The sequence below is a fragment of the Ornithodoros turicata genome, chromosome 3, assembly GCF_037126465.1.
Source record: "Ornithodoros turicata isolate Travis chromosome 3, ASM3712646v1, whole genome shotgun sequence".
In the NCBI taxonomy this organism is placed as follows: domain Eukaryota; kingdom Metazoa; phylum Arthropoda; class Arachnida; order Ixodida; family Argasidae; genus Ornithodoros; species Ornithodoros turicata.
Genome location: NC_088203.1, coordinates 99,503,270 through 99,515,748, shown reverse-complemented (window position 1 = coordinate 99,515,748; position 12,479 = coordinate 99,503,270). Strand labels below are relative to the sequence as shown.

Sequence of the window (12,479 nt, the reverse complement as noted above, 5' to 3'; positions counted from 1 at the left end):
GACGCAGATATGTATGTCTTAGCGCACGCACGCACACAAGCAAAACTGGAGTCGTATTTGAATTCACGTAGCTTGCTGTGATCACCACGTTGTGGGGATGCGTGACATTTCTAATTACAAAATGTATGTGCACTATTAGACCTGCCTTTTCCAAGCATTTTCGCTCATGGTTGCCTGAATCACTCGGGTTGCCAGCAGTTAGGATATGATATTTTCGAGAAGCGTGCATGTACAGAAAAGGATGCTCGTCTTACGGAGGTATAGTACACTTGAAGGGAATTGTTTATTTATTTATTACTAATCGAAAGCAGAACAAAACAACAACAACGGCAGATAAATTAATAATGACGAATGGGGAAATTCGCCACACGATGTTAACAAAACAAATGTTAAGATAGTAAAACTTATTTTACGATAAATTGCGACACGGAGAACCGCAAGAGTGCTTTTGCAGAGGTTTGCCTTTATTCGAGTACACAATGTGCCAGGATAATATTGCGTCGTACGATGTTGTTGCGTGGCCTTTGGGGTGCTGCTGCCTTGTATCCTTCGTACTGTATATGTTATGTACCTGTATATTGCTATATCCTGCTTCCCCAGCCGTCATCTCGAAAATGGATTTGTTGTTGTTTTTATTGTTCCTGCTTCAAGACATTGGAGGAACAGCAAGAGGTTGTAGTAAACTTCCGTTTTTGTTCTCCTTGAGAATATAGTTGTGAGGAAGCTTTTTGGAAATCGCCATGAGATCAAGCGGATAGCGCAGAACTTGCTCGCTCTTCCTTTATACTAGAGGAGGAAATACCCCTCAATAACACACTTTTTGATTTACTGCGCTCTCAATGAAATAAAGATTAGCCCACACGGGGTGTCACATAACAAAGAGAAACGTGATGCTTTCGTGCGTGTTTATAAATGTATGGTATACATAAACAATCATGTTGTAGAAGCAAGATTCGAACGAGGAAGAACACCGGCAAGGTTAAAAGAACCGGTGTTGCACAGACGGTGGAGCGCTCAACTTGACAGTAAAGGACAATGTCGCCCGCAACGTCCTGGTCTGTATTAAACACGTCCAAGCTGCCATCTTCTAACTTCAGCCAATGCTGGTACCAAGGCCTGCAGAGTACGAAGAAGAGTACCGAAGGCCGTTACGAATGCAGTTTATCTCCAAGAAACTGTGTTTGAAATTTTCAAAAATTCACAACGAGAGTGTCCTTCCTTTCAGAGTTCCTCTCGTAGTAGTCAAACTCCTTTACAACGAAACTCAGGGGACAGCAAAAAAAAAATTGCTGTAGTGGTATTTTCGTTAAAAAGGTGTTCGCTATAAAGGAGTAACTGGTGAGCCACATGATAAATATTCTCGTGCGGTTATTGTTAACACTTGTATGTTCAATTAATTTCATCACTTGAGCAATACGACTTGCGTATCTAATTAGTTTTAACTGACTGCAGTACGCTCGTTGAACGCTGACCGTCTCTTTTACAAACAGACTCCTCACCTCCTGGCACCGTTATTTCTAATAAATAGTCACAAAATAACTAGGCAGATTCGGCCCGCAAACAGTAAACAATTCAATTCGTAAACTACATCAAGAAATATCTATAGCTCAATAAACATACTTGCCTCGTGCGTAATTATCCACTGACACCCTTGGCACCAGACTGTCATCTCCTTTATGTTGATGGCGGTCAAGTGTCTTTCTTGCTTCATGTGGTCACCCCTTTCATCAGACAGTAACTGGCAACACATAATATCATCTTGTCTTTATTCGAGTTTGGTCCTGCTTTGGAGCAACAGCAGTTAATGTTCTATGCATACCTCGAAGCAGTGAAGACACAACCACTGCAAGGCACCTTGTGCTTTGTCTAACCGATCTTTCAGTCCCTCAGGAGGAAGAGCACTGACGCTGCTGCACGCATGAGGACAGTTCTGTAGGGGCAACTGCCACTGCGGAAATCAGTAGAGTTTATGTCGTAATTAAATTTAGGCACTAAAAACGATTGAAATAGGCAGGTATTCAGGCTATCAAAAGCACCAAGATAGGCAATAAAATGCAAAAATAGGCACGTTGTTTTGGTACCCCCTTTGGCTCTGTTGATGCTTCAGAATCCAAGAAGACTCGCTCGTTTAAAGGCTACGGTGCCGTACACTCTTTAAAAAAAAGGGTGTACTTTAACTCCTTTTTCTTGCCACATATGTGACTCCCATTTGGAGAGTACAATCCTTTAGCGAGTGGGGATACGCTCTAACTCCTACTAGAGAGTAATATTACTCTCCGGTTGGGAGCAAGGGAGTAATATTACTCCCTTGTGGGAGTGAGGAGACTCCTTTTTGAGAGTAATTGTACTCCCCAAAAGGGAGTGATATATGTGGCAAGGAAAAGGAGTTAAAGTACACCCTTTTTTTAAGAGTGAACACGCTTTTACTTCTGGTAGACGAATGCTCAGGCGGCCTACGCTGTAAACATTTTCACACTTTCGAAAGTGTGCGCAATAGACATTTCATCTGGTTGCCTAACGTTGTATTTACAGGATAATATTCCACAAAATTCAAAAAGTGTTACAAGAGATCAGGTGACAGTGCACATCTAGCTTTCGTTATGTCTTGGGTATCGTAGATACACGCTAATGTATATATAGGTATGCATCGCTACCGATCATCGAGCACGTGTAAATGTCTACAATACTGTGTTCAACAATGTTGATATTTCGACAGAGTGATTTTTTTTAGAAAAAAACAACATGCGAGGAGAGATAACTCGTGCTAAACCGTACTTCATTATGAAATTAGGAAAATTACACCGAAAAGGGGCGTGCACCATGCGCATTATTACACCTTTAAAGGTGTGAAAACGGTTACGGTGTAGAATCACGCTATATACTGCCCTCCGTCCTCTGTACTGTACATCATCCTCGAATATCTTGAAAGGCCAAGAAGTGCCAAATCTTTCGATCATATATACAAGTACCCCTTCTAGAAAACCAAGGTGCTGAAGGAAACCAAATTCACAAAAAGACAAAAGGTGCAAACACGCAGAAGCGACAAGCAAAATGCAACCAGCATGAACCTGACAGGCGCACTCGCACCTCTAAAAAAGGCCGTTATGGCACCTAAAAATGTGAAAAAATTGGCCTGTTTCACCATGGCCCATGCGCATGCGTATGACCTTGATGCGCCGAGAGGGTTACCCCAGTCTTCACTAGATGGCGCACTATGGGGACGACAGAAGTGGGGACTAGTGGGCAGACCGCACGAATGGCGCGAGACCTTGTCGGCCCCACTCCGGACCGCTTTTGGCCCTTTGTGCTATCCACGTGGATTTGTTTTGATACGCGCCGAGCGTGGTTCGTTGGATAGCCGCTAGGATACGACGCGTATGTAAAAAAAAAATTCCATAGAGTCCATAACAAGGCAAGCAACCCTGCATTTAGGCGTTTATAGGCATTTATACGCAAATACCTAGTAGTTCCGGGCCCTACAGTCGTAAAGTATGAACAGTTCACGCATTAAAGGGACGGCCGCATCCAGAAGCCCACCTATGAAACCGATGCGTTCGGCACCGGCCAAAACTCTACCCGGCTAATTTTTGTTCGTCCGAAAGGAGCTAGATATTAAATAAATGAATTTTAAAGACCAGCGCTGCTTCCGCGGAAGCTCCGGTGGCGTGACGTCACTCCCTTAGCGGAGGAGTGAGAGGGCGGCGCTCAGAGGAGGAGAGGTGCCGTCCAGACACCCGCACGGCCGCGGGCATTCCTTTTCTCAATGTCGCGCCCTCATTGGTCCTTAGGGAGTGACGTTTTCTCGTTTTTTCTGAGAGGGAATTCCGGAATACTCTCAACATCATCTCTTGCCATGTATTTTGTCGAATAACAGTCAAACTGCGCCACTAGTTCGCGTGGGATTTTCGATACGGTCGTCAGTGCTCCAGGGTGAATAAAATGACACCATAGTTTAGAAATTGACTGGAGCGGAAATGACCGTGCCTTGCATTGTATCTTGGTGTAGATATGTGGGGAAGGGTAAAAGCGAACGATTCAGTACACCACTTTGCACATAATACTTTCTGAAAACGCAGTTTGTGCTGTTCAGAACAAGCGCCAGGATAAAATTGCAAGGTCTTCCTATAGCGATCTATGTTAAACGCAATAACTTAAAATTCAGGTGGCAAGTTTAATGAAGCGACCTGAGTGTGAGAAGACATTACAGAAAACAGAGGTGATCCCGCCCCTTGGCCATCAAATGTCGGCCTGCAGTCTCTTTCAAATAGAGAATGAGGAACGAGAATGATGCAAGTAGCATCACTATTGTATTACGTCACTCCTCTGCTGTAATGCCTTACGGCTCTGAATGAATAAATAAATAAATAAAGTTCGTGATGCAGGAGCGGTCATCCTGGCACTTGTATGCAAAGCACCGTGTAATAAAAGCCGAGGCTGCATGCGCTGTCGATTTCCACCTTCTTACCTTTTCGATTCTGTTGGTTGGCTCCACAATGATTGGCGTATCTGCAATAGGATGTATTGTTGAATCGAATCGCTTCGAAGGGAACGTAACAGGAGAATTGACCTCTCCCTGTTTGTAAACAAATCACGTCATAATGTTCGACAGCGCCACCAATTTGGTAGACTTGAACTACGCTCGAAGTCAGGGGAGAACAAGGTCGCGCCCGAAAGCCACGGTCTTTAGGGGATTACGATGGTTCCTGAAAGGGACGCGACCGTCGGTCCTACTTTTCTTTCAATAGGAAGCAGCGAACAAGTGCCCATTCGTGGAACCCAGCCCTCCCCTTCCAATTTCCCCTTCCAATTTGTTTCGGTTTCAGTTTGTTTACCAATGTGATGATGAGGTTTCTCGGGTAGAGGTCTATTTCAAGAATAGTGTTATTCTTTTCATGAACTGCTCAGTTCATGAAAAGACACGCACAGGAAGACTCGAACCCGCACACTCTGAATTCCAGTCGGAGGTGCAACATACCTTTTCATAAATACATCCAGCATCGGTCAGGTACACAAGGGTTTTGGTACCTCTTTTTATTTCAACGCGAAAATCGCGTGTAGCTGGATATTTAATACATCGCCTTCTACAGGATTGGAATGATAAGCTCGCTCTACTGCGGTACACATGCGACGAAGTGGAAAATGCATCTTGCTTTGCTGCTCACAGTTCGCCGTGACGTGACCATAGCGCTGCTGTGGGCGGAGTAACGACGGTCGTCCATTAGACTTGATTTGAGGAGGCTGCTGGATGACTGACCGGTCAAACTAAGGCGGCGCTTCTTAACCCTTCCTGCTCACTGCACCCATTTTGTCATTCATCAAAGCGTTATGCCCCTTATATATTGACTCAAAAGTAATACACACATGAAAATTAATATTTTATTGATTACTCAGTGTGTCTTGAAGGCATGTGTATCTTGCGCCCGACCTTGCCACACTCTAAAAACAAAGCTTCACCGCATAGCACGCTCGTAGCCAACCACCATTCCGGATGGCAACGTTATCTCCCTTGATTTGATGAAAACGGGAGGGGGCGTACGCCATGTTCGTGGTAATTATGCATAATGCCACGAAAATGGCGAATGCCCCCCGTTTCCAGCAAATCTGGGAAACAACGACGTCACTCCCAAAGCAGGACGCCAATATTGGACCCATATGGGCTGCCAGGATTACCAATATTGGACCAATATGGGCAGCCCATATTGGCAAGCCCATTTTGCCCATATTGCGCCAATATTTCCGTGATTAGGCCAACGGGGAGTCGGTGAAATAATAATGCATTATCCGGCATTAGTTTGACCGGTCAGTCATCCAGCATTAATGCATTACTATACTGCAGTATATGGACTCGCGGGAAGGGCCTTTTACTTTTTTCTTTTTCATATGGATGTGTAAGTGGTATGCACGTACCTTCTGGAGTAAGACACGCCCAGTAAGGTTGAATCGCTTCCTTTACCTTCTCGATGGACGCCAATGCACTGCAGAGTGAAACAACAGGTTAGAACTGTGTTCACTGCTCCTGCTAGGTGGTTGCTCAAAAGAGCAAAACACTGCGACCTTTTCGACGGTGTCAGGTCCGTCACAGGTGCGCAGGCGTCACCCAGCAAAACAGAAGTGCAAGAAGCGAGGCACTCGGCAACCTGGTCGACGTTGTAACCACCCTGCGGAAGAAAAAGTTTGCGGGTACACATAACTTGGATATGTGAGAGGAAGCCATAAAACTTTATTTTGACTGTGGGGCAATACTTGATGGGATGGGTTAATGGTCTCCTTAGAATAACAACGACAACTCTTCTGCGCCATCCACTCGACCGAATGTTGACGTGCAAAGATTGGACGGCTGGCGTATTTGGTTGCTGTCTGCATTTTCCAGGAGGATGACACGGTTGACATTTGAACAACTGTGCCTGTGTACATTTCATTGAGGTTGTGTGCAAGGAGAGATGGCACTTAACCAATGGCACGATGATCACTCGTGTATTAGAGAACAGCAACAATTATTCAATTAATAGTAATGACAACATATGGGAGGCTTCCCCGCTGTGGTCGCAGGACCCTATCCCACTTGAAAGAATGAGTGAAAGGGGAGCACAGAAGAGACGACAACAGGTCGAGGGTTAGAGTTCTTGGAGGAGGCTGGGTAGCTTGAGGAAAGCAAAGAGCACGGCACTGATACGCGAGGGTGCTCTATGGGTCAAGGACTTTGGACAAGCTGAATAGTCTGTGGTCCAGGAACTCAAGTTGAAGCACCCGTCGTTCGCACGATGAAACGAAGGAAAATGGAGCTATCTCGCGAGATATCTGATGATGATGGTAGAAGAAAAAAATGTGGAGGTAACCGTTGGGAACAAGTGAGAACACTTGTCCGCAGCCGAAATGCGCCACTAACTGCGCCACGGGCCAACATTTGTCAATGCAGAAGGCGAGACGAAATGTAGGGAGCTTACATTCTAGAAGGTGTTTGATATAGTGCCCCTTTGAGAAGCTATAGGCAACGGATGAGTTAACGCTGAAATGTTTTACCTCCAGCTGCACAATAACGTTTCCGTGCGCTAGGTTACTCAGCAGTGACGTCATCAGTCCGTAGCAGGAAGGCGTCACGCAACAGTCCCCCTGCAATCATTGAGATGTTTCTAATGGCTATTCATTTTTTAAGCATGCCGGGCCATCACAGAGCATTATGCTTATATAGGACTGGGGAATACAGGAATTTTTTTATGATATATACTTTTTCGACATCAGCGCTCACCAAAAAATCCCCAACTGCCGAGTCAAAGCCTGCAGAGATTATCACCAGTTCCGGGTTGAACTGCATGAAAGTAACAGCAAAGCCATCGGTATTATGCAGAAGGTAACAAGATGTGCTTACAAACGCACGTTTAATGCAATGCCTACCTCTGACGCAACAGGTAGCAGGAGTTGATACATGGCTGCCAAGTAGTCAGCATCCTTCATAGCAGGCTGAAGCAAAATGAGGAAGGTTCAAAGTGAGAGACTAGTTTGGGTTTTACTGGTACCTTTCGCCAAGGAATGTTGATGTTGTATCCCTTTCCTGGTCCTTCCCCGATATTAGGTGCATCGGCAATTTCGGAGAAAGGAAATATCTTCAGTGAGTATCGATGCAAGGAAATATATAACACCCTGCGAACGCAACAAAAAACCACTGTCGATGATGGCGTAGCATAGCGGACAAAAGTGGTCATCTGAGATGGATTTACATGTAGATGTCTCATCACGTGGTGCCATTATACCTGTTGTCGTTGTAGAAGATCTCTTGCGTGCCGTTGCCGTGGTGGACGTCCCAGTCGAAGATCAGTACTCTGCAAAGTAATGGAAAAGGGCGGGGGCAAAATGGCGAGAATACACAACGCCACCTACACTGTAAGGAAAAAAAAGGAGTAAAATGGGGAGTAATTGGGAAGATTAGGAATTACTCCCCATTTTAGTCTCCTAACCACGAAATTTACTCCCCAGGACAGCAAATAGTTACTGAGGTTCACAAATGGTCTCCCGAATGCAACGGTCTACGTAAGTATGTGCTCTTCGTGAATTTGATGGAGTAAGACTATCTAACTTAGCTAGGGTAGCAATTTTCCACCCACACAGAGGAAGAAATAGTTCACGTTTCTTTCATGCAAAATTATGCCCTATGTATGTCGCAACATTTTATGTCACTCAACGTATCACGGTTGACGGCTTAGTTCAAAGTATTTTCATTCATGAACACGAATTGTGTGCCGGGACTGTTAGAACTGAGTGTGAAATGCAAATGAATGAAATGAAATACGTGTGGCAATGTATTTAGTCCTCCAAAGGACTAGAATTATCCTCTCTCTCTCTTTTTTTTTTTTCCTTAGAGTGATAGATCAGCAAGGCATGCGCTAAAATGACATGACGTAGTTAGTCCGTCAAGTGAGTCCGCCAATCACGACGTGAGCGAGGGGGAGCAGTAAGCACGCTTCCGGTATGTAGGTGGCATCGGAATGACGTCATTACCTGAGCATGTACTGCTAAAAGAAGTGTAACGTTGTCACATACTTCGGGAAGCGTTGCGTTACCATGCATTGACGGAAAGCACGGAGCGTATTGCCCCCAGCCGGACATCATTAGAACTACATATATGGACTGAGGCAATGTGTTCAAGAAGGTCAACGTTGTTTGTCAGCAATGAGGCTGCTGAATTTATATTACGCAGTCAGCTTAGGCGAAAAGAATTCGACTCAGTCACATTGCCACGTCCCTATAAAGGATGTGCACATAATTACATATTGACAGCATCTCAGTTGCAGACTAGCTGTCCTTACTCAATATTCCATATTGCGAAACAAGAGCTGAGATACTATTTAATTAATAGTTAATTAATTTAATATACCGCTGTGTTCCTTCAAACTACGTCACTGCACTCAGTGCCACGCCATGGCCATTTACCTCTTAAGTCCATGTTCCCGCAAGGCATACTCAGCCGCTATCGCTGCGTTGTTGAAGATGCAATAGCCGGACACTGTCTCCGGTCCTGAATGATGTCCCGGAGGCCTGATCAGCGCTACCCCGTTCCTGCACTGTACACGAAACATACATACGAAATATCGAGTTCGCCTATTAAAGGCAACATTAAATTATCCACGTCGAATTACTTAACATCTAGAAAAGGACGATGCAACGCCGATAAGACATAGAACGAGGATGGGTCATTATCTCTTTAATTGAATAGAAGCCTATTACCAGCCCCGTAATCACAGCGTCGACGGTCTCCAGCAGGCAGCCTGCAGCCAGGCGGGCACATTTGTTTGTCTCCTGCGTAAACATATAAAAAAAAAACAATTTAACTGGAGAGCCGTTGTCACCCAACGCCACCTAGATACAGAAAGTCTCCCTAATGCCTGGTCTCGCTCCTTCGTCACGTGGACACACATAGCCGCAACGTCGTCTGCTTCAGCCAATCGTTGCGGACGATTTGAAACACAGGCTTCTTGTGGCTACCAGTGGCTACTCTTGCGGCTATTGCCGGCCGGTAGCAATGAACGCCGAAAGCGCGTCGCGATTGGCGTATTCTTAATGATTACGTCACGTCATGTAAACAATCATGGTAAACACTCAGACAGCACAGTCGGCGCCCGAATTCGAACCCGGGACATTTCTTGGTTTTCCTCACACGCTTTAAGACAGATGTCGGCGCAGTTCCCTGTGAAGTCGGCCCAAGACGCACGACCCCCACCGCGAGCAACATATGCCGCCAGGCAGACCGCTTTGAACCATAGCACGGTACCACCACCATTTAAACGGCCAGGCTTTGGGTACTCTAGTGACGTTTCCCGCCTCAACGAAGCGAAGGTACATATACCTACCGGACCAATGATTGTCCCAGGGACGATAGCTTCATATATTCGCGTCATCTCTTCTAATGACATATTCTCGATCGCTCGGATGGTCTCAATGTGCTTCTCCCTGTGAAAAAAAAAAAAAATTAAACAAAGATTACAATATTTTTCTCAAGCTTATATATGACATCTCGTTGTTGTGATATGTACAGTGTGTCCAAAGACGTGTGGCTTCAGGAGTATGCACGAAGAACATGTAGGTTAGAGTCACACAACTGGCTATCTTTCTCAGTGCCTTCCTTCTTTCATTGTTTCGCGTTTCTGCGAGGTCCTGCACGAGGCACGATCAACTTCTCGTAATCTTTAGTGCCGTTTACGTTCGCAGCCATCGTGGAATTGATTACAACTGCGTGGTCGCAGCTCGTGGAAGTGTATCTGGCAACGCCATGGAAGGAGCCTTCTGACGCTATTGCCAAACACATGTAGCTCAGAAAATAACATAACCATATTTGCTTTATCACCCATAACAAGGTCACGCCTTGCATACACCTCTCAAATTGAAGCAGAAGACAACTTTCTGCCAAGCTTGAGCGCCGAAAGGCAAGTAGACATTGCAGAAGGCGAAAAGAGAGCCATAAAGTTTATCTGCGAAAAGCACGTAGAAATATCTACAGATACGGTAGATACGAGTCGGGTCCTCATTGGCAATCGGAGCACGTAGACGAAAATTCCATCAACATTCCAATCACTGCGTTAGGGTTGCTTCGGGCAAAACAGATTTTCCGCCCCCTCCTTGTTCCTATGTAACGCCGTGCATAAGAGGACATGCCGTGTTACTTATCATTGCAAATGGTTATGTTTTGTTTCTTTCTCCTCGTATTTGGTATACGTGCGCTCTTAATGATGGGTTTCGGCGATGGGCGTTCACCTTCATAGCTGCCTAAAAATGCTTGTGGTTCGTCAATACAGGAGGTTTTAATGGACCAACTTACATGTTGGTTCGATGAGTAAAGGTTGAGTACCTCCTTCCTGTACGAAGGGAATTGCCTCAGGACGAGAGCCGCCGATATTTCGAATAGAGACTGTTCTTCTACTGGGCGGAACAGAGCAGTCTCTGTTCGAAATATCGGCTGCTCTCGTACTGGGACAATTCCCCTCATACTACCCTACCGGTTCGCTGGATTACTACCCGTCTTCCTTCCTGTTCGGTCCTATAGGTCCTGTACGGTGATATAGGCCACTGCACTGGCGTGGACTGAATGAAAGGGGACAGTAGCAGGCAAAAGAGGCAGAGGGGTTTGTATGTGTGTTTAGCCGAGTTCAAGATGAACTCTGCCGAGGTACGACCATAGGGAAAACCTGTGATATCCCGCCATCTCCAGCTCTTCAGGATGAGCTTGGTACCCCCGTTTGTTCTTATGGTTCGCTGTTGAAAGTTCGTGATCACTTACGTGTGAACAAGTCCTATCTCCTCGTCCCTCGCAGACCGTGGCTGTAGGGGATAAAGAAGCGTTGCTTTTGAGGGCGCCATAGTCACGACCACTTGCTTCGGGTTGCAATTTGGTACGCGCTCTGAAAACAAGTTTAGGTGAACTCTAACCTTCAAAATGAGACACCTGTCCAGGAGCCCTTTAGACTTGAGGAGTTGATGGGCCACACGGAGCCGATCCGGTCTTTCGGGCATCCATCTGAAAAAGCGTACCGCGCACTGCTCTCACTACCAATCCGGGCCATTTCTTAAATTGAGATACACATAGAAGCTGTCGCGGTCCAGTAGTGCCTTCATAGGTACTGTTTCCAATGGCTTCCGCCGTCAGCGGACTCACGTGGCTCTATAAAGCCATGGACGGACAACAACAAAAAATAGATGCTGTCGATGAGTTGGGGCGGTGACACTGAAGGTACATACACTGATGTTTGCCCTATGAACCTATCGCTTTACGATATTCGTATGCATCCATCACGCATTGACTCATTGTGCATAATATAGCGTCACGCATAATACTGGCGCATAGACCGACTCTTCGCAACGAGCACTAGAACCTTACCTCTTCAAATCATTCCAGTGCTCCAACATACGTTCGTCGGTTACGTAGCATGTCCGGTAAGTACCCATGGAGGAAGTTGTGGGTTGCTTGAGATGTTTTGTAGGTTGTTTCAGAACTGCCTTATACGGTGTCCGCGGTTATCGCTCCGAGACGCTGTTCCACACGACACGAATTTATGAGTGCTCTGATAAGGAGCAAGATTGAATCTGGTCGGACGCCGTTTGTCACCCCGTGCGTTTGCTCTATTTCCTAACTGGCGTTTGACGGACGGACACGTGACCGGCGGAAGAGGGAGAGGTGGGGGGGGGGGGGCGTAAGGCGACCGCGCACGAAGCCCTCAACCAGGGATTACTTTTTTTTAAATATCAAGTATGCACTTAATCGTGTGAAACAGGCCCCGTGATGTACCTTTGCCTCAGGCCCCGCACACCCCTAGCACCGGCCATGGTAGGGGGGGGGGGGGGGGGGGTGATGTTCATATCAGCTGCTTTTGCGGCGTTTTTGACCTTTCTGGCCGGTATTGGGGGGGGGGGGGTTGCAATATCTTGGGGGCCGTTAGAAGGTGCGAGGGGTGCTGGGAACATCCCTGCACATGGGGCATGTTACAAGCTCCGTT

General features: G+C 46.1%; 1 protein-coding gene across 1 annotated transcript; it reads right to left on the bottom strand.

The window, feature by feature from the left end:
- Window positions 1-891: 891 nt before the first annotated feature.
- LOC135388974 (histone deacetylase 6-like) lies at window positions 892-12,112 on the bottom strand. Its single transcript, XM_064618864.1, has 17 exons — window positions 11,864-12,112; window positions 11,416-11,503; window positions 11,267-11,307; window positions 9,843-9,942; window positions 9,220-9,291; window positions 8,926-9,056; window positions 7,749-7,817; window positions 7,515-7,638; window positions 7,393-7,458; window positions 7,247-7,306; window positions 7,021-7,110; window positions 6,055-6,158; window positions 5,908-5,975; window positions 4,466-4,506; window positions 1,820-1,948; window positions 1,625-1,738; window positions 892-1,116 (listed from the first exon to the last, which is right to left on the bottom strand). Exons 1-17 carry the CDS (start codon window positions 11,929-11,931, stop codon window positions 1,063-1,065), a joined length of 1,419 nt encoding a protein of 472 aa, XP_064474934.1. The 5' UTR covers window positions 11,932-12,112; the 3' UTR covers window positions 892-1,062.
- Window positions 12,113-12,479: the final 367 nt, after the last annotated feature.

Excerpts from the sequence above, each read along its gene's own strand:
- LOC135388974 (XM_064618864.1), bottom strand. The coding sequence starts at position 11,931 with ATGGGTACTTACCGGACATGCTACGTAACCGACGAACGTATGTTGGAG. Across the intron at positions 9,292-9,842 it reads CTGGGACAATCATTGGTCCG|GAGACAAACAAATGTGCCCG; the intron begins GTAGGTATATGT and ends ATGTTTACGCAG. Across the intron at positions 5,976-6,054 it reads GACCTGACACCGTCGAAAAG|TGCATTGGCGTCCATCGAGA; the intron begins GTCGCAGTGTTT and ends TTCACTCTGCAG.